This window comes from Oreochromis niloticus, linkage group LG6 (assembly GCF_001858045.2).
Source record: "Oreochromis niloticus isolate F11D_XX linkage group LG6, O_niloticus_UMD_NMBU, whole genome shotgun sequence".
In the NCBI taxonomy this organism is placed as follows: Eukaryota; Metazoa; Chordata; class Actinopteri; order Cichliformes; family Cichlidae; genus Oreochromis; species Oreochromis niloticus.
The window spans coordinates 9,320,040-9,342,034 of NC_031971.2; the positions used below are offsets into that span (position 1 = coordinate 9,320,040).

The 21,995-nt window shown below is 41.9% G+C and overlaps 1 protein-coding gene across 1 annotated transcript; it reads left to right on the top strand.

Annotated features, from left to right (window-relative positions):
- Positions 1-3,517: 3,517 nt before the first annotated feature.
- LOC100712331 (uncharacterized) lies at positions 3,518-18,723 on the top strand. The gene is made up of 7 exons (XM_003459358.4): positions 3,518-4,427; positions 12,569-12,671; positions 14,624-14,689; positions 14,806-15,002; positions 15,510-16,581; positions 17,327-17,463; positions 17,980-18,723. The coding sequence occupies exons 1-6, from the start codon at positions 4,356-4,358 to the stop codon at positions 17,452-17,454; spliced, it is 1,638 nt and encodes a 545-aa protein (XP_003459406.1). The 5' UTR covers positions 3,518-4,355; the 3' UTR covers positions 17,455-17,463; positions 17,980-18,723.
- Positions 18,724-21,995: the final 3,272 nt, after the last annotated feature.

Below are 21,995 nucleotides of genomic sequence, written 5' to 3' on the forward strand. Positions count from 1 at the left end.
GCTTATATCAACCGTACCCCTAAGACCGCAAATTATTGTAATTTTTTCCCCAAAGACAGCTGACATGCAGGAAAAATTAGACAAAGAGACCAAAGCTGATGTCTGTACTACTCTGTATAAAACGTAAAAGCTTAAGGTGAAAGCCTTTTATGTTTCATTCGCTGAAGTCCACTTTGTGACATTTCTAATTTTCTTCCATTTTCATCCTATAACGCAGTCCTCTGGCTAATGTAACACCATCTGAATGCATCATTTCATCATAACAATAATTATAACATTTTATTTACTAGAGTCTTTGTCACTGAATTCATCTTCAACAAGAAAACTTGAATGGAAATACATCAGAATATTTCACTGCACAGGATGAGTTTATGGAGTGAAAAACAGAGCAGATATTAGGGATGAAAATAAATTATTATAAGTCTTCAGTGATCCTTAAATGCCTACTTCAGGGTTTAGCTTTGCCCATTTTTCTTCATTGTGACCTCACTGGGGTGAGCTGTTGCTTCAAACAAAGCAACAGATTTTTAACGATAACTCGTTTATCCCAACAAAACTTCTCAACTTTTGATCCTCTAGGATAGAGCAGGAAAATCATCTTGGTTAAGATTCAATAAGCCCTAAATGAGTCAGCCCACCGAGGCAGCAGCAGGACAAGTTTCCAATGTCGTGTGTTAAATCTTTGACACGAGCTTGAACTTTGGTAGGAGCACAGCATTTGTTTTCTTCATTCTACAACTGGCTGTGGGGAAAGAGGAAGTCAGCGAGAGGAGAGAGGGGATGAAATTTCCCCTTTTAATTAGATAAGGATATTAGACAGGAAGTTAATTAACGCTCTTACACAGACTCACATGTGCAGCAAGGTTTAAAAAAAGAAAGAGAGTGTGAGAGTGAAAGCAAACGAATAGTACGACAACCATGTGGTACAACCCAGATATGCTGTTTGAATTAAACCAACTTCAGCTACGAAATTTGAGGCTGAAACCTCCTTCGATTACTTCTTTGTTGCCTCTGGTCAGAGGAAACGAATTAGTATTTTTGTCCTTATTCAGTTTTTGAGGGGTTTTCTTTGGTCTGATCTTATTTTTGCAACCACGTGAATGTGGATCCTCCTGTGAACACATTTATTTCCAATTCATAATGAACACACAAAATGTCAACAAGCTGCAGTACCTTGAATGTCCACTTGAGACTTCTTTCAGAGATTTTGAGGTGACTGTTGTAATTTGGCACTATATAAATAAAACTGAATAAAATAGAATTGAATTGAGTACATTTCAGTGCAGCTATTAACAGCTCTGTTGCTTTTGTTACACTGTCTTATCAAAATGACTTTGCAGGTGAGTTTGTGCCTCCCCTGGCTTTGAGATGACACAAAAAACAGAGGCTGTATTCGCACATCTGTGTCTCCCAGTGTCACAGACAGCTGTGCAAGCTGTTCTGCAGTAGTTCACCTGCTCAAACACATGTGCATGTGTGTGGTTTGTATCCTTCCTGTCTGACATACCAGGAATTTTATGATGAACCTTCAGAACTGACAGCAAGCAGCACTGTAAACCTGATATGCTTTCAAGTTGCCACATGCACACAAACTGTATATGCACCAAGCTTTCATTATTACATTTGAGAGGTCACACTTCATCCTGTCATTGACAGCAGAGTGATCCCAAAGTCTGCCAATTTGCTAGTGTGTGAGTACGTGTATGTGTGTGCCTGCGTTCCAAGAATAGCTAAAGAGGGATGCCTGCTTCCTCTGTCTTCCCTCAGCAGTGAGGAAGAATCTAACGTGACCCCCGGCTTCCATAGTGGTCCATCCAGCCATGACCCCAAAATGAGCTTCCTGGAAAACATTCACTGTCTACAGCGAGAGTGCATTTATCTTCAAGTCGCCGAGCTTCTCAGTTCAAAACAAAACATAGTTTTTTCCCCCCAATAGAGCAGGATGACTTTTTAAAGGCCAATAAAATAAAGCCCTTTGATGCCCTTTTTTAAGTCTTGTAGGTAAAGTTCTGTACCAGAGGATAATGTAAATCTTACTAGTACTTTTAGATATTCAAAGTGCTGACGGCTTATCTCAGCAGGATGAAAATAATTTGCCTGCAGTCCTTTTGAAAACATGTGAAACAAACATGATAAGAATCAGCTTGTCGTGATGCTGCAGCAGTGTGTGAGGACAAACCAAGCCGTTTTGCATATTTTGCACATTCTGACATTCTCGGTAGAGCAAGAAACCTGAATTTGTAGTTTTTTTAATGTGTCTGACAGAATCCATCTCTATCTTGGTAACAGGTGGAGTTCACCTTGTCTAAACAACTGAAGCAGTGCAGCCAGTGAAGTGCTTTCAAAATGCAATCAAGGGATTGTCTGGACTTTCTGCTTCTGTTTGTTTTGTGCTGTTTGCTAACCCCCACCCTCAGTCGTTCAATCTAAACTATAATCCAACCAGATTACAGCAAATGCTTAGACTTTTTAGTGAAACTATTTGTTTGAGCTCTGACTCTTAACTTTATAAAGTGGGCTGAATTTGCTGATGATGCAACACAGTTAGTAGGTTTTTTTTCACTACAGGGGACAAATCTCTCTTTTCTTTCTCATATTCTAAAAGTGCCGCAGAGGATTATAACTGAGATGAAAGGGAAAATTTCCCATCTGAACCACACAGCTGCATTTTAATATATGGCATAAAAAGTTTGTCACCAAATATGACAGTTTGACATTATGAACAGAGCTGACATCTTTGACTGAGATTTATGCAGATGGAAAATAATATTTGATCTATTATAGTACATCTTACAACGCTGTGATTGCAGCCATTCCCCAACTCTCTGTGAATGGTACTCATGGCCATTGATCAGTGGTCTTTGATCAGTGGGTTTTGGTCAGTGATTGTTGATCAATGGTCATGGGAATTTGCATAATTATGATTAAGGAACTGACCTCACAGCCCATTGTTCCTTCAGTGGGCTGGTTTCAGTCATTATGCAAATGTACTGTTTATAAGGTTTGGGGAAACCTGCAGTCAGCTGAGACTGAAGAAGTCACTTGGATGAGTGACGAAACGTTTCTCCCACAAAACGCTACGTCCAGATGAACAGATTCAACTTTTGGAGATTAAAGTACAGACTTTCCCTTTAAGTGCACCCACAGGCTCTTGGGTTTCCTTGCGACTAATAAGAAGGTGGCAAGAAGAGAAAACCGAACCCCCGGAGAAAATTTCACGACTTTTGCGTCAATCGCAACATGGCAACATAAGGACACAGACTTCCGCAGAGAAGCTTTCAAAATAAAACTTTCCCGCGTCATATATATTAATAAATGAAACGCTGTGTCCTAGAATTTTGTGGAAATTCGTGATTTGAGTGGATTCCCACGTAGAATATCGCTATATCATGATAAATACGAGGCTGAATGACTATTAAAACACGAATAGTTTATTTTTAAAATTTCAAATCAGATTCTTTCCGGTACGTGTTCACTCCATCAGCCCAGCTTGATTATTAAACTTCAAGCTGTTTCGATTTGGAAAAGCTACTCGCCGCTCGAGTCGCAATCAGAGAGGAGAGAGGCACGAAGGGAGAGAACAACCTGATCCAGCGGATGAACGAGCGTGCGAGCGCCCGGAGGAGGAACAGACACGCAGCCAAGCACGAGACATAAAAGAGCCGCTATCAACGAGAAATACGCTCGGGTTTTGCAGTTAGATAAACCTCGCTGGGATGAGAATAATCTGACTTTTATTTCACAGCAGAGTCCAGAGAATTACGCACGACGCAAGTCCAAGGTGAACCAACTTTTACGCACGGACCTTTGGAGATGTGGGACTCAAAATGTAACTATGAAGTTGCATCATTGTTACATTTAACTGCAGTTTTGGAGCGAGAACTTGCGATTTAATCAGTTTTACTGGATTTTTTTTTTTCTTATCCAGAAAGTGGACGAATCGAACACCTTGGCACACGCGCACCAATCTTTTTATTTGCATATTTGGAGGACGTTTTTTGGACTGTCTTTTGCATTACATGCTGATATAACAGGAACTGTGTAGCTGCATTTTTTGTTGTTTCCCAACGTTACGCACTTATCGCACTGTAAGGTACCCTTGACGTATTCCGAGTTTTCCAAAAAAGCGGTATGGACAGAGTCAGACGTCTAGCCTGCGCGTGAGTCACCGTGAGCAAACATTTGGACATTTGGCGCTTGTAGGCAGTGACACATTGGGGATATTTAACAGTGCGTGCTTTGCACCAGAGGTCAGCACACGACACCGGGAGGACGCTCGGTGCAGCCGGGGGATTGGACACCGAAGTGCTAAATGCCCAGCCGGTCGCTTGCGGCTCCTCTGGCTGGGCGGAAACATGAGGTCCTTGGTCCTGGTGCTGCTGGTGGCTGCGCTTTTAGCGGCCCGTCTCCGGCTCGGCAGCGCTGAGGTAAGACTTTGGGACGTGCCGGTAAATATTTACGAGAGGACACGGGTTAAGAATCAATATAGTCGCACTGTTGATTTAAGGATGATGGAGGTAGTAAGACCGAGGTGATCTGTCTAGAAAAGCAACCGCAACAAAATGAATCTTGATTTAAGATTAGTATTTTGATTAGTAGCAAAACTTTTGTCAGTTTTTTTTGTTTTTTTTTTAATTTAATGGCTTAAACATTTCTGTCTGCGTGGGAAAAATGGTTGGCTTTAGGGCCCCCGTGAGACATCCAGGACACACTGAGAAGCCTGCAAAAGGTCATGAGTTTGAAACCATTAGCACGTAGATGTTTTGGATGGGACTGGCAGGGATATCTTTCCTATTCTGATCGTTACTAACCTGAGAATACAGTTTTCCAAAGGTAGGATCTAATATCAGTGAACACAACAGTCAACACGGTTGTGAGTTCATGTTCAGACTTAGATATATCACATAGTGAGCCAATGTGAATTCTTGACTTGTGAGTAAGTGTTTGACATATATTATTCCCTGAGGTGATTCTATGAATGGTGGGTGGATGTTTTCTGTTACACATTATGGGCCAAGTAAAAGAGAAAATGTACAGTTTGTGTGTTTATGTGGGAGAACCTGTGCATGAGTCTGTTCAATTATCTCTCAGTGCCTCTGCAGCTTGTGCAATATCTGCTTCTCTCTCTGTAACGTTTCGAGAAGGTCATATTCCAGATGTATTGAGAGTAACAGTGTCACAGAGAGAGCGGGAAAGCCATGTTGAGGGTGGGCCTTGGCTAGTGGCCCAGCATCAGGAGTTATACCAGTCTAAGGAGCTGGAGCCAAAATCCGTCCATCAACATGGCTGTTGTTTTTGTTGTCACGGCAATTGCACCAAGGGCTTATGTCGCCACACCTTTAAAATCATCTTTCTATGGAATTGATTCTTTAAGGATACCCATTTTTCCAGCTGCTATATATATATCTGCGAACAGAAACGTATAGTTGGCCAAATAAACACTGTACATGTATAATTACAGTAAAAAACAAACATAATGTGTAAATATCTTATACATATATAGTAGTTGTAATCATTTGGACTTGCTGTGGACCACTTTAGCACATAATCATGATCAGAAGAATATTTAACCTGCTGGGATTTGGTACACAAGTGTTTCGCAGCGTCATTTGTTTCCCTGGAGCCCTGGAAAAAAAGAATTCACATCTAAATCACAAAAAATGTTGGCACCTTCAAAACACCCCGTGAGTGTTATTTGATTAAGGTCAAGCTACATTTTTAGCTGTGCTTAAACTCAACGATTAAGTTGATGCAAGAAATATAGTGTCACAGTTACCATGCCAAAAGATCTAGCCCAGTGTTGCATGAATGTCACACTTAGTCGTGTTAACACTTCTATTCAGGATAGCCTCCTACATGGTTAGCTCTGTCCAAGGCAACTCAGTACATGCATATATGCAGTATATATATCATATGCGTTGTAATACCGTTGAGGTGAATGAAAGTGTGAGTAGACCTTAGTTGACCTGAAATTTTGTGTTATCTCCTTTTTACCAATCGCAGGTTCTCTTCCTCAAAAGCACATCATCCTGTAAGAGTTGGAACCAACAAATGGAGTCTTCCTTTATACACTTAGAACATTTTATCTCATACTCTGAAAACGAAGCCTTCAACGCTGCACAGTTCACCTTTGACAGTGTGCTACTGCTTCAGGGGTTTAGTAACTTCACTGTGTTGAACCCGAGTACAGTGGGAGTTAAATTTGTGGCCCCTAGTTTGTAGGCCAGTCATTATAAGCATTAGCACACTCGGGTTAATTAGCATTATGAATTTACTTGTTAAGTCAGTGTATCTCTCAGTGTTTGGCCCACTCGTTGCAAAAGGACATCTTTGGCTGTCTTAGTTTGGTCACATCTGTCGGTGGAAAACACTTCACTCACACGCAGGTAATCCAGCTACATCGTGACACTGCAGGTTGATGTCATCAGTAAAACACGAAATCTTTATTTTAATTTATGTGGCAAGAATTGTTTTTCTGCTTGCTGTTGAGGGTAATGCAGTCAAACTGTCACTTCTTTTGCATCATCATGCATCAAACAGGTACAAGTGTGAATGCACACACAGAGTTGTTACATTTCATTTTTTTTTTAAATCCACTTAAATGGAACTGGAGTCAAATACACAAAAGCCCCCACGCATCAGGTCAGACCTTAATTCTTTCATCTTCTGCTGTTCAAATCACAGATGCTGATTGGTGGCTCCTGAACAGGTTGTTGTCTATTGTCTCTGCGGGCGAGCGGGGATGATTTGCTGCTGCTGCCTGTCGGCTTGATCCATTTTACATAAGAACAACAACTAATCTGCCAGGGATTTCATGGACTTTGTGTGCCGTGTAGCGGTGTGTGTATTTCTGTGTGTGTGTGTGTGTGTGTGCACATCTGGATACGTGACCGGGCGTAGCTGTGTATGTGTTAGCGGACATATGCGCTTGTGTTTTTTTGGTTTTTTTGTATTTGTGTGTACTGCAGAGGGGTTATGCCTCTGAGTGAGTGCATGTGTGTCAAATAGAAAAAGTGCAGTGGCACATAAGAGTATTTGTTTGTAAGCCTGTGCAGTTCACTTTTAGAGAAAAAACACAGACTTCACAGAATTTTATGTAATGCAGAATGAAAATGAAAAACAATGGAAATATTGTAGACTGTATATAAAAGATGGCGGTAACACGTTTTGTGGGCTACCATTGGAGGGTTCACTTCTAGTTTTTTAAGATGATTGCATTAAAACCACCTCTAATATAGTTCAGTTTATTTTTGCAGTATTTTTCCATTTGGTGATGTTTTCTTAAGTTACAGTGTTTTTGACCTCTCAGGGCCACCGTAATAATAATAACAACAATAATAATAATAATAATGATATATTGATCCCCGTGGGGAAATTCCTCTCTGTATTTCACCTATTCACTCAGTGAAGCAGTGGGCAGCCACCAATCTAGCACCCGGGGAGCAGTGTGTAGGGACGGTACCTTGCTCAGGGATACCTCGGGGTAGCTGTTCAGTGGATTCAGCTCCCCGACCTTCCAATCATGGGGCCACTACTCTACCTACTGAGCTATCCCATAAGGATAAAAAAAAAGTTAATAAAGTAGCAGTCAGGCTTTTACTTTGAAACAGGTTACTAGCCCCTTACATAGTGAAGACTTATCCTGAGCAGTGGAGCTATTTATGCTGTTGAAGTCTATTATTATTATTTTATCATTAATTCAACTGTATTCGCAGTGAAATGTTTAAAACTGCTTGGGCAGAACTGCCAGGACAAAATCCAAACAAGACTACTGAGACAAAGAGAAGCAGCAGCTGACAAGTGAGGAGCTGAGAGGAAAGACTATCTCTCAATTCTGTTTGACAAGTGATTAAATAGCTAATTAAGTTATTATTTCCTCCTTTTGGTTACTGTGCGAATAATGTGTCTGTAGAAGAACTCCCTTGAGTTTTCAGTGCACTTTGATTAATTTATTGCGCAACGTGCAAACACAAGATTCACTTAAAAACCACCAAATTATAGAAGTGGCACTTGCTGTAATGATCAGACTTGTGTAGCTGCAGTCACTTTGTTCACATCTCCTCCTCCTTCTTATTCTTCCCATCTCAGCTCATCTCTTCTCCCGCCCGTCCGCTCCCCTTTGTCCTCATGTTGGCTCTCCATCCATCATCTGTACCCTCATCTCTGCAGTCACGGTTGGATTGTGTGTGGGTGTTGGGTGGCGGTCGTGATCTTTGTATTTGGCTTGTTTGTATATTTGTGCCTAAGTGAGAGAGTTCCCACTGGTCTCTTCAAGTCTATCAGTTTATGCGGTAGTAAGTTGGCAGTCTGCCTCATCTTTGATAAAAGGAGGCATGTGTTGTGATACCACGGCGTGATTATGAGTCAGTAGTCACAGATATAGATTTGCTGTTATTTTGTGTTTATTTTTTTCCAGGGTCTGTGCTTCTGATTGCGTGTGTGTGCGTGTGTGTGTGTGAGAGAGCAGTCAGCTGGCTCCATAATTACATTCCATTACACTTCGCCTTTCTCCTCAAACATTCCATGCAGACTCTTTGCCTTCCAGGCTTCCTCCCATGCAGTGTGTTATCATGAATGTGTGTATGACCTCCTCGTGGACCATGACATTCTATATACGCTTATTTTAACCCATACGCTCTGCCACACACACTCAACAGAAAATAGATTTGTATAAGACAGGATAGTTATTTATTGTGGTGAGAATTTTGAGCGATTTTCTGCTCAAACCACTGTTTTTAACTTGTCCTCTCATTCGTATTCTTTATTTTTTAACCAGGGGGTTGGTTGTTGCATGTCCAAGTGAGAAACTATTCCCTGTCTCGCTGCTCTGCTCTCTAATTTCTCTGTGAGTGTTTGTGCCTGCATGTGTTTGTGTGCATTTGCAATTAGCACTAGGGCTGTAATGATAGCTTCTTGCATGGTGGAAACAGCCTGTGTGAGTGCAAGTGCGTGGCAGGGCTCGCTGGACAAATTTGGCAGACAGTTAAGTGGTTAAGCATCTGTACATAAACGGGAAAAGAGGGGGCGAGGTTGTGTGTGTAAGAGACTGTGAGTGTGTGTATGTGTGTTTGCTTAACTAGGTCAGCCAATGGCTCGTGAAAGTCATCCAGGTGTCCTGAGACATCAATGCCCACAAAGCAGACAGAAGGAGACAAAAGAACAGAAAGCTAGTTGGGGAAATGAACATATAGGAGGCTAAGAAATGATGATAAAAGAAATCATTCTGGATCAGACAGAGGATAGATTTTAAACAGGTGATCATCCTTAGGAAAACATTGATTTTAATTTGAATTCAGTTTTATTTATATAACGCCAAATCACAACAGAAGTCTCCTCAGGGAGCTTTATATTGTAAAGACCCTACAATAATACAGAGAAAACCCCCTATTATGAAGCACTTGGTGACAGTGGGAAGGAAAAACTCCTTTTTAACAGGAAGAAGCATGTTGCAGATCCCAGCTCAGAGAGGGGAAGCCACCTGCTGTGACCGGTTGGGGGGTGAGGAGAAGGAGCTGTGACACTGACTAATTTGTTTAGTCTCATAGTGTATACAGTCATATCTGTCAGCTCGTCTGAGAGACAGTTTTGGTATATTCATGACAAAAAAAGTGATGGAGAACCTTTTTGGCAACAAACAGGCAAACAAATAAAAACCACAGTGATCACTGAGCCTACTGTCATCAGGTAGTTCGAGAAGGAACTAGGCCGCTGCACTGCCTCTTAGCTTTGTTTTGAAGCTTTAGAAAATCTTGTCCACTGATGGTGAACTTGGATTTGGCTAAATGCAGGTTCAGCAGCCCAGCAGGGCCTTACCTGGGAGGGTAGGGTTTCAATTGCTTGTTAAGTCCGTATTGACTTATTTTTAGCCTGCATGAAGCAAGTGTAACACCCTTTGGTGTCTGGTGGGAAAGGCTTAGAAGGTGAAATATGGAGATGGAAGGTTCTTTATTGTGATGGTAAATGTGGACTGATTCTTGTGTGGTGCTCTTCTACTCTTTTGTACAACGTCTCTCATAAACACACACATTCATACAAGGATTCTTTGTCTGTGTCCAAGTGCTTTCTATTAAACATTCACACTCTGGTGAACAACTCAGGATCTTGCCCAAGGATACTTTAGCACGTTGACTGGAGGAGCCAGTCGAACCACCAACCTTCTAATTAACAGATGAGCTGCTCTCCCTCTTCTAGATGTCTGCAGCATTAACACAGCTGTTCCAGACTTACAGCTGTCAGTCTGAGTTTAAGCCCTGTTCAAATTGTATCGCAAATCAAATATAATCAGAGTGAAGAGATCTTAATCTTTGCACTTGTGTGTGTGTAAAAACCTAACACGGGTGCTCCTAACAACATTAATGATGCTTCTGTTCTATTATGGTGCAGAATTTTAACTGAAAACGGCTGCTTTGAAAGGTAGAAAGGAATAAAGCATTTATTAAAGCAGAGAGGGTGCACACTGATGATGCCCCTCGAGTCCACCTCATCAGAAAGATCGGTTTACTGTTAAAATCACAAGAAACATCTCAAGTTTGGGGACCTTTGCATTTGCAAATAAGGTTCACAAAACCATAGGAAACACATTGAGAAATTGGACAGTAAATCTGTAAAGACACAAGTCTGGTTTTACATAAAACTCACCTGACTAGCTGTCAGGAGAGATCCTGATCCTGATCACTGCTGCAGTTGAAGTGTTCACGGGAGATAAAACGGATAATATAAACACGTTTACGGCCACACATTTTTTCATCATCATTAAAGCGATAGTATCTACTTTGTTGCTTTCATTTTCCCGCCTCTCTCTGAGAGTTATCCACATGCTCGTAACACTGCCTGATTTGTTTTGGCATTTTTCTGGCATGTGACACTATGAAGTGTTATTGCAACTGCTTGGAGATAGCGCGAACTTAGAGCCAACCAAAGCAAAATGTGCCAATGACTTCTGAGTCATCCGCCTTTGATCTCGATAAAGAAACCACAAGGGTTTAAAAACAGCCACGCTGAATCCGTAATGACATCGTGCAGTACTTTTCATTAAAACTTCATTCATTATTACATGACTTCTCTCTCTCTTTATTTTTTATTTTTTTGAGTGATAATGAGATTTCTTGCGTAACTTGAAGGATATTTTTCATTCCTTTTTGTGTTGTTTTATAACACAAACTTCATGGTTTAGGCTGGTGGACTGCAACTGAACTAAAAGAACAAAAATGGTCAGGACTGATTCAGAGAAAAGAGGAAAATAGTCCTTGTGGGTGAACGGCCAAGGACGGAGCAACAAACACCAATCACAACCATCATTTCCTTTGATGGAGGAAGCGAAAGTGGAGCAAATTTCGACTGGAGATCAAGGAGTGAGATATTGTACGCCAGCCCTCGTGTCTCTCTCAATCCGCCAGTGCACAATTCTGTCTAGTTGTGTAACTGTTGTGACACATTTGCAACTGACTTCTGCTGTTTCATGCACGTCAATCCTCTTGCTCGTTTGGCATTGTGGGAAATAATCACCCAAATTAATCGACGATCCGAAATCTTTAAAGCACAGCGAGCCCGTGTATTCATGGTGTATATGTGTGGTGCTGTTTTCCCATGAGTGCATTCTTTCCTCTACAAAGAGGACACTCCCTGCCTCCTGTGTAAAATAATAACTGTGCCACAGTTCAGGGTCAGGCTCTTGGACTTGAAGCCCAGACTAGACCTGCATTTCCTTCCCAAACAAGACATCCAGCTAATTGCAATTCAAGATTGAGTTTAGCCCTTGAACAGCCAATAAAGTTCTTGTGCTGGTGTTGGAGTCGTGCAGGTTTTGTGACAAAGCATTTGACACCAGCTTTGTTTCACTAGCAAAATAGCCAAGCTGCTAATTGAGAAGGAAAGAAAGGGCAGTTTAGGTTTGACTTGTAGAGCTATCTCCTGATAGGCAAACATGCAAAGTGAGAAAAAACTGCCTTAAAGCAGATATCATTGTTTACAGATCCCAGGCAGTACTTCTTTATATATCTTTATATGAACATATGAAGCACCTCAAGTCATTTCCCTTACCTAAACATGCCTCAACCTTTAGCAAAGTATGTGACAAGAAGGACGATGTATTTGGTGTAGAAGTCCTGATTTGGGATACACATCAGTTAAGCTTCCCATGATGCACTGAGTGTATCTTCTTGACTCACCTCTTTTCATTCTCCGTGAGTTTATACACTACTCTGCATTTAGTCATTAGTTTTTTTTTATCATTCATCTCTGGCTCTCCATGGTTCTGCCAGAGGTTTCTTCCTGTTAAAAGGGATTTTTTCCTTCCCACTGTCACAAAGTACCTGCTCACTGGGGGGGATATCTGTTGTTGAGGTTTTGTCTCTCTTTAGGGTTTGAATTGAATAGAATTCATTATCACTTTGATTAGCGGTTTGGAAATCTTGCGTATCAAAGTCACTTTGAGAAAGATGCTGAAATTCAAAAACCTCCTCCATGTATCCATGCGTGTTCCATTTGGCGTAGGGCTTACCTCACAATAGAAGTTGTTTCCAAACAAATTGTTATGATATATTACAAATGACTGTGTTTGTCTCAACAGGGGGATCCACTCCCTTCATCTCTGGTCGACCTGGTGAGGAACTCTCCCATCTCCTCTGTGGAAGACCTGAAGCTGCTTCTGCAGGAGGAGACCGATGCAATAGGTACTAATGACCACAACTCACATATGCACACACGCACATATACAGAAAGCAATAAGACTGACGTGGAGGAGGTAAGCATTTGGGTGTACTCACAGAGCAGTTTGATGACAAGAGGAAAGATGGGAGGAGAGAGTAGCAGTGACCTTGTGTGTTTGACAAACTGAAAAGGAGAGAGAGAGAGAAGCCTTCAACACAAGGTCACTACATTGTTCTCCTGCTCTGGATTCCTCTCCTGGTTTTGAGTTATGGATGTTTGTATAACAGACACAGACCTCCCCCCGCTATGCCTCCACCCTCAAACAGAGTCCAAACTAAGTTGCCCACAAATGCGCACCAGCGGGTGATTAAAAAATTAATTATAGTCTTACCCCTTTAGAGGACTCAAGTCACAGATACATATATTAATAGACGGATCTTTGATCATTCCATAATACATAAATAAAGCAGTGACATAACGTAAACCACAGAGAGGAACCAGCAATGGGAAGGATGCTCAGAAACAGGACACAAGGAAGTGACTCAAAGTTTGTTTTTATGGTAGATCAAACTATTTTTTCCCTTTTTTGGCTGAAGCCAGTTATTTTTTGAGTTTTAGTTTTATCAAGATTCTGAGATGACGAAGTACGAATGAATCATTTTACTGCTTATTTTTTTTTAAATTTTTTAAGCAATGCGAGTGTTCAAATTTAATTGTTCAGCATCTTAAATTCTGTCATGACTCAGTGGATGTTGGAACTCTGCTTTGGTCTATCTTATTTAAGTTTGCTTTGTTCCAAACTTGAATCACTGAATTTTTGTCTGGTACTACCAAATGGTTAACGTTTGGGCTTTTTCCTGCACAAATAGGGTACAAAAGTTGTTTGACATCTTCAGAATGAGTGACGTAAGCCGGAGCTGTACTTTGTATTTAATGCAAATTATCCAATAAACTTTTACTGTGTATTGATAAATACAATACACAATAATAAACAATAATGCTGTGTTTAAAATCAATGAGGCAAAGAGTTGAAAAACGTTTTCACTGACTGCTTTATGATGCGAAACTGGCGTAAACACCATCATGTGAAATGCTATTGTTACCATTCTTTTTGTTAGCTAAAATGCTAGCAAGGCTAGTATTGTTACTGTTAGCATTTAGGCACACGTTCATTAGCATTATGCTATGCTCAGAAATATATTTTTCTCAGTTTTGCATTTTCCATTTTCTCTGCAGAAGAGTTTCTTGGTATCGCTGTGTAAATATATGTACTCACTTTAATAAAAACATGAAAGTCTTGGCCCTCAGAAAGAGATTTAACATGACATAAAATGCTATCAGACTTAGCAGAATGAGCTATACAGCCTGCTGGCTAGCCGGCTAGCAAAAATTAAATGAGTCAGATATTAATATATGAATGAGGACAACAAGATTCAGCTCTCCAATCCAATTAGAAACAGACAAATATTCAGATAAAATGAGAAATTAGCTTCTGAGAACATAACGATCTGCTCTCTGTCTGAACCAGGCAATTAATTTGTGCTGCCAAATAGCACTTCATACATTAATGTACTGCACGTAGACACACGGAGTAGCCACATGCAATCTATACCCAGGGATATAATTAGGGCTTAGAGGGTAGAGTGTGAAATGACGACATACGTGAGAGTGCAAACATACGCTCACAGTTCCATGCATGAGCTATATTTAACTACTCATATCTCGCCTCAACAGTATTCTTGACAGCAGCGAGACAAATTGTAGCAGAAAATAGCCTAATTGTTTTAGTGGAGGAAAAAAATGGCTTCCTTTGTGTAGTGAACAATGCGTTTGGCTAAAAACTGCCCTAACGGACTTGCGTGTTATACAGGCTTTCTGTTGCCTGTGAAAGTGCTTGCTTAATTTTACCCAAGATTGCTTTTAAGTTCACTGCTAACTCTCATCTTTTGATCCCCTCTCCTTTCTTCTCTTCTAGAAGAGGAAGAGGACGTGCATGATATAATCCCAAACCGCACCCATGGTCGCTATATTAGAAGTCTTGGTAAGTTTCTGCATCTACCTTTTTATCCCTCAAAATAATTTTTTTTTACCTCGTATGCTAGTTCTACTATAAGTCACACATTCATCCTTGCCTTTGCCTCTCTTCTCTCCTAACAGTGGAGGCGCAGCCAGCCCAGCAGGCGGCCTGTAAAGTGCGAACAGAGGTGATGGAAGTAACGAGGTCTATGCTAGATCGCCGCAATGCCAACTTCCTATTGTGGCCGCCATGTGTGGAGGTGCAGCGATGTTCAGGCTGCTGCAACAGTCCACGGATGGAGTGTGTCCCTACAGTCACCTCCACCAGATACCTACAGGTATGCAGATCAGGCAGCTGCCGTTAATGACTTCAGGGAGTAACTGAGTTTACCTACTTCAAGTCACGAGTGGTTAATATTGTCTAATATATGGTTTTGGATGCACATTTACAGAATTATATAACATATTAGCCAGTTTAAAGGAGTACAAAGGCTAAAAGCTGCCCTAAGGTCTGTGTTGTGATTTTTATATGATTGTCTGAAGTAACTTAGACTGACATTGTTAATTTACATTTGCAACCTGAGTCTATGCATGACGCTTAAAGAACAGGTAAATCAACATTTTTTCCTTTTTAAAAAGAGAAAACAAGTCTTGACTAGGATCCATCAAATAGCCTGGAAATGCTAACGTGTCTGAAAGTGTCAACAGCAGTTAGAGCTCATTCAAAAACTTCCTCATTACAAATACAGAAATAATTTCATAGTTTAGGTTCTGTATTTCTGATTTTTTTTTAATCACAATCAGTTGTGCTAATTTTTTGATCTTTTTCCACCTTTTTTTGCCAGGTGATAAAGATTCAATACATTAACAGGAAGGCCCATTATGAAAAAGCCATCATCTCAGTGGAAGATCACGTCAGCTGCAGGTGCCAGAGCCTGTCCTCCTTTTCCTCCTCATCTGTTCCCTCTAACCCCATTCCTCCTCCACCTCCCCCACAACAGCCGCCACCTTCCTCCCACGTTCCCCGGCCCGTTCAGCCCCCTTCACCCAAGACTCAGACCTCCAAGGCCGACCTCCATCGCCACGATGACCTAAAGTACAACCAGCAGCATTACGGTCCTGAAGAGCGTGAGCCGGCGGTGAGGCAGTGGCAGCATGGCAGTTACACCCAGCTTGTACACCTGACCCAGCCCAGGGTGCATCAGATACCCCAACCTGGGTTGCTCAGGCCGGTCAGCAGCTGGCCATCTGAAGCGAGGGCGGAGCACAGTGTCATGGGAAGTACACAGCAAGTGGGGCACGGGAGTGGGTTTGAAGGGAGCAGGGAGGAAAGCGGTGTGCATACATCAAACAGTGGGGGCCAAGTGCATCACCCCGATCACACAAAGAGGCAGCAACAGTTGTTAGAGCATCAGCAAAGGCAGCAGTATCAGCATCATCACCAGTCACATTATCCACAGCAGTACAACCACGGAGCAACGGAGGACCGAGAGCTGAGGACGCAGTATCGCCTCAACGCTCCCCAGTCAGACAGTGCCTCACCCCCTGCCAGCCAAACCGAGCCACCCAAATTTGAAGAAACCACCACCCTTCCATTAACAACCATTCAGAAAGACTTTGTGACCAGCCAAAAAAGTATAGAGGTCACAAATCACAAACAGGCTGAGACTGAAACAGCCAGTCAAAAAGAAGGGAACGAGAGGGAGGAAAGTGGCTCAGCCAACAGCGGGGACTCGGCCACCGCAGAGCTGGCCAATCAGGGGAAGAAAAAAGACTCTAATGTGACCGGTGAGGACGGTCACTTAACAGAGGCAGAAAGGAGGCAGAAACTTCTGGAGCTGGTACAGAGAGAACCGAATGAGCAGACTCATCCGCTTCATCCTCACCAGAGACCAAAGCCAACTACATTTAAAACAGGTACTGTTCAAATGTGTGTGTGTGTGTGTGTGTGTGTGTGTGTGTAAACAGCATTTTTGAAAACTGAATTCAAAAACCAAAGTGTTTTTTTTAATACATTTTTAAGTGAAAGGTGTGAAAAGCAAACACACTGCTGGACAGATCTTTGGATACACACCACCACCCTGGATGTGTGGATTGTACTCAGTGTTAACAATCATTTTAGTTTTTACTGGAAAGACATATCTTGGTGGCCAGTGCTCTGTTTTTTCATATTTTGCACCTTTAATAAACATGGATCAGGATCCACATTAAAATCTAGTCGGCTCTTTCTTTACTCGTGTTCCACCACTCCAGCAAGTTGCATGCAATTTGACAGTCAAACAAACAAATGCCACCTGTCACACAACTCCGCTGTAAGTTTTGCCTCGTGCGCGTTCCCAGGCAGGAAGCAGCTCAGAGTACATGTATGACTAAACAACATGGCCACATGTGTCCTGCCATTCTTCCTCAATCCCCTGAGAGCTCTGCAGTCAGAAGGCTGAACTTCTGACTGTGGGAAAACCTGCAGGCAGCCACAGGCTTTGTTACACAGGCTTCAAAGTTATCTGGTGCCCTTCAGGGTACAATTGGAGCCACTGCACAAGTTCTACACCTTGTATTTGCTTCACTTAATTGTACAATAAAACTTGTAACAAACTTGGCTAAACAACTGCAGAAAAAAGTTGACTCATTTTGTTTCTACTGCCTGTTTTATCTCTTCCAGCTTCCTCTACGGCGGCTCCTATTTCACCTTCAGCCCGTAAGGCTCCGTTTCGTCCCGCCTCGCCACGCCGCAGGAGGAAGCACCGCAAACGCATCAGCAAAGCAGCCATGAGAGTTATGATCATGTAAACCTGCGAGGTAAGATCAAGGAGACAGACAGAGGGTTAAGAGAGAGGTGAATGTAAAGCTTTGTAGAAAGGACAATATTGTTTAACGTGAGGGTGGTAGTCTGTGCATTGGTACTTGGAATTCTTATCGGCTGACTGGGTGCTGGGATCGCTGATAAAATAATTGAGCCGTTATTTTAATTACTAGTGTTAATATTTTGTTCGATAAAACGATAAATATAAAAATTCTGAAATCCATCTGCCACTGCTGGGTTCTGTCAATAATTAGTAATACAGGAATTTATCCATATTTAGTCTTCAGAGTTTTGTGGCAGCCAGCATTTAAACCAGCAGCAGACTTCAAAAGCTAATAAGCAGATATAACAAAACAGAAATTTGGTAAAAGTAAGGGCAAACCTGTGATGTAGGGATATGCAACGTACACTGTACCCCCGAGAGTTATTAGGTAAATACTATATCAGTGTAGACAAAAAGTTGACAATGAACGTATGTGACTTATCCGACTGTTCTTTTGCTTTTCTAACAGGAAGATTTCAGCCAGAAACATTGCTCCAAAGGAATGTGGAAACACCAGAAGAATGGGTTTCTTAAACGTTGGACAGTCCAGACTGTGTGGACAGAGCTGAGGGTGCAAACAGTGCTGCTGTTTTCAATGGACGGCTTCACACGGAGTCACCCGCTCCAGAGATGCCGCAGCCCATCCAGCGTTAAGGATTTTATAAAAGTGCAATCATATGAACTCTGTGGACCAGAGGGTGTTTGACACACTGGATTTCATTTGGTTGAACCACAAGTCCAGCTGATCTGGACTGATGAGTGGAAGTGTGTGAGGTGCTGAAACAGACTCGACTGGCGATCTCTTTTTGCAGTTTGCAGCCATTGATTGGCGACTGTAACACCTTATACTTCTATCTTGTGGTTCATCAGATGGAGAACCCGACTTGGACTTGCAAGTTATGTGTATGGGTCTCAATTTGAAACTGGAGACGTGGAGAACTGGATTTCTACACTGGGGTGACAACTGGAAACTGCAGAGTGCAGCTCAGGCCTCAATGCCAAACCTTACTGTTATCCTAAAATGTCTGATGTTATCTAACACTGGAGTAGCCATACACTGACCATACAACACTGACTTTAGAGAAGTGCTCTACCGTGTACTGTAGCTAAATGTACTGGAAAATATCGATAACCTGCTCATTTTGTACTACTGCCAGATCAAAATGGAATGGAATAACAGCTAAATGCCTGCTTAGATAACCTGCTATGAATATCCACATTAAAGACCTGGCCTGTTAGAGATCGCTGTGAGCCAGTTATAGCCAACACTGTATTGTATAAATGCTTTTAGAAAATGATCTCCACGGGGAAAAAGAAAACTTTTATTTCTTAACTTATTTAAAAAAGGGGGGATGTGAAATCCTCTGGTTCTCAAGTGTAATTATTGTTGTTTGAGATTATAATTATTGGTTGTACAACTGTCACTGTAATGAATGTTATTTTTAATATAAAATAAAAATATTGAAGGAATATTTTGTTTTCATTTGACTGTTCATGCATGCATGTGTTTCTAAAAGGACGTGAATGCATGCCTAATACAAGTGCACGTTCACGTGCATGTTCAGCTGTGTGCGTGCGCTAATAAATCAGACCGAACGTCTAATCTTCACCCTATGACTGCACCTCCTGCAGCTCTGTCATGCAAAGCAAGGTAGGGGTCAGCAGAAATGTCTGGTTGCTATAGCAACTCGTGGACGGCCATGTCAACAGAGGAGTATCGTATGGTGAAAGAGAGACGAGGGAGGGAGGGTGTCAGTGCAGGAATGGCCAGAAGATGAACGACAAGGGAGGGAGCGGGTGAGGGCTCAGCTGGGGGTGGAGTGGAGCAGAAATGGCATCAGAGAAAAAACAAGAAGAGAGAAAGAGCTGGAATCCAAACAGGAAAAAAAGGAAATTTGAGTAGTAAAATAATCAACTCATTGAAGTATACAGTTGTGAAACTATAGCAAGTAGAGACGGCAACATGGAGACTTGTTATAAAGATGATTTAAGAAAGAGAAGCAGTTTAAATGTCATTCTCTTGTGTAACAGGGGTTTCCCCTTGGAAAGCTAATTCGGTCAGCAAATTCTCTTCTTTAAGGACGATGACTCAGCATGTGCTTTACCAGGACCTGACATGTATAAACACTTCATAATAGCCTACATGTGGCAAATTTGCCTTGGACATGGGCTGCAAATCTAAGTTTGAAGATTACTGTGTTTAGCTGTATTTAGTATAGTAATAAACAAGATATTGCATGTTTTCAACACAAAAAAAGTAAAATCAAGGGAGAAAGGCAAAAGAGTCTTTGCACTTCCTCTAGAACATTCCCACATAAACCAGAGGGTGTACCTCAGTCATTGTAACCAGGAAAGTTCTTAATTGAATTCCAACACAAAGGCCCACTTCCAGACTGGCTCCTACATACCTCCCACTCAATAATGTAGTGTAACTCTCTGGTTTCACACTTGTGGCTTTGGAGGGTCTCTTAGGTAAGGAGCAGGGCGAAACAACACAAGCCTTCACTTTCTCTGACAGAAACAGAAACCCAGTCAGTGTCTCCTGCAGTATTATACAACTAGAAGATGGATCTCCATTGATCTAAGGGAAAACACATCTGTTCAGTTTCAATTTCATTCTCACGTTTTCTTTTCACCTTTCTTACTATTTCGTAGCAATCCTTATAAGAACAGCAAAAATTGCTATGTATATTTAAATATATTTGTGCTGCATTTAATGCATCTACTCCTTTGTGTAATGAGGAACAGAAGCACCATGCCGATCGACTGAGATTTGCCAGAACACCAATCTTGCTAGTCTGTTACTGCTGCCCTATTCTCTTGCAATGGTCTGTGGTCGCCACCTGTACCACCTCTTGCTGATTGATTGATGGACTTATGCTTCTTAATTGGCCAGGTTCTCGTAAGATTTATTAGTAGTGGACAAAAACCAGGTGTTACACCTTCAAAGAACATCATTAGTAAACAGCCATCAAATCAATAAAGGCTCAGGCTTTATAACTCACTCCCATTCAAGGCTAGTAGGTTACTTAATGTGGCAGACTTGCCATGTAAATGTGGAGGAGTGAGATGGTGTAGGGCCTTGTTTGGATGTGGGCCATAGACAGCAAAGGCTGCACTGAGCAGAAGCAATGGCATGTTTGTTCCTCGACTGAGGCGAGTAAAATGAAGACAATGGTTTTTCTGAGAAACAGACAAGGAGTTGTGGATGCTGATGTTCTCCCATCCACCCATCGTGTTCAAAACAACCTGTGAGAACAAGCAAACAAAATAACAAAGCAGAAAAAAAAAAATGTGGCTCAAGCAAACATAAATAAAAAGGTGCAAGGTGCCATTATTTATGTGCTAATACTCCTTCATTCTTACAAATTCAGATAAACATGTTGTGGACTATGACTCGGAAACAAATAAAGTTTTATTCTGCTCGGAAATCAGTCATGTTGGTTATAAGGTTTGCTCTTTTCTTACAGGATAATACTTGCATTGGGTTGCACCTTGATATTAATTTATATAATGTGGACTAAAACTTTTATCGGCTGTCGCTCTACTTTCCAAGGTAACTGCTCTGTTCTCAGAATCAGTGGCAGAAAATCAACAGTGGGAGCAGCAAAAGCAGTCAGACAGTTAGAAAGGACACCACGATGCCATGCTCTCAAAGTTTGTAATTTCACTTGGTGAGTACAGTGATATTGTTAGTGACAGGAATGAAAATAAGCCCTGTGTTCTAACAGGCAGGACCCGTCCTTCAGACTCATTGATTGCCTCTCATTCTCCTGTCCTGAGGTGATCTTTTATGGACAACAGTTTCTCAGTGGTTTTGCTGACAGCACTCTTTCAACACCCACTGGATGGTGTCAAGAAAAGACATGGTCATCAGGATAAAACATTTTTCATTTTTTTTCTTAGTTCTGCTAAAGTTCCCATTTTTTAATGACTTTCACCAAACTACATACATTTACTTCACCTCTTCTTCCTTCTTAAACATGACATTTCCAGTTTTGTTGTAATTATTTAGTTCTGTTCTGTTCTCTTCTCTAAGTCATGACCCCGTGGTTTGGTCCAGCAGCCAACAGGCATCTAGGTGTGAGGTTGTGTGGTGGAGAGAACCAGTGAGGGTGAGCCAAAGTTCAGCCGGGTCACCGGGGCCAGATAGACTCTCTGCTACCGGTGCGCTCTGATGTGTGTACGCACATGCAGGACCGGGCATGTGCGTGTGGCCGCCTGCCATGCCTGTGGTGTCCCTGTGACGGCTCTGTGTGACTATGTTCATGTGTTGTGAAACAAATGGAGAGTGTGTCTCCTCGCACGATGTCCCCATGCTAGCGGCTTAATGAGCTGGTAGCTGGCAGCCAATCACGGTCACTGGCAACCTCCGAGGTCGCACCAAGGCGTCGTGTGTAAACAGCGCAGCGGTCACTCCCACATTTGACACGCTCCTGACAAGATGCGCGCACGCACACACACACTTTATCTAGAGGTCACGGT

What these genes read in the sequence shown, in the direction of transcription:
- LOC100712331 (XM_003459358.4), top strand. Translation starts at nt 4,356, where the DNA reads ATGAGGTCCTTGGTCCTGGTGCTGCTGGTGGCTGCGCTTTTAGCGGCC. An exon ending in GGAGGAGACCGATGCAATAG is followed by an intron (nt 12,672 to 14,623) that starts GTACTAATGACC and finishes CTTCTCTTCTAG; the next exon opens with AAGAGGAAGAGGACGTGCAT. An exon ending in GCCAACTACATTTAAAACAG is followed by an intron (nt 16,582 to 17,326) that starts GTACTGTTCAAA and finishes TATCTCTTCCAG; the next exon opens with CTTCCTCTACGGCGGCTCCT.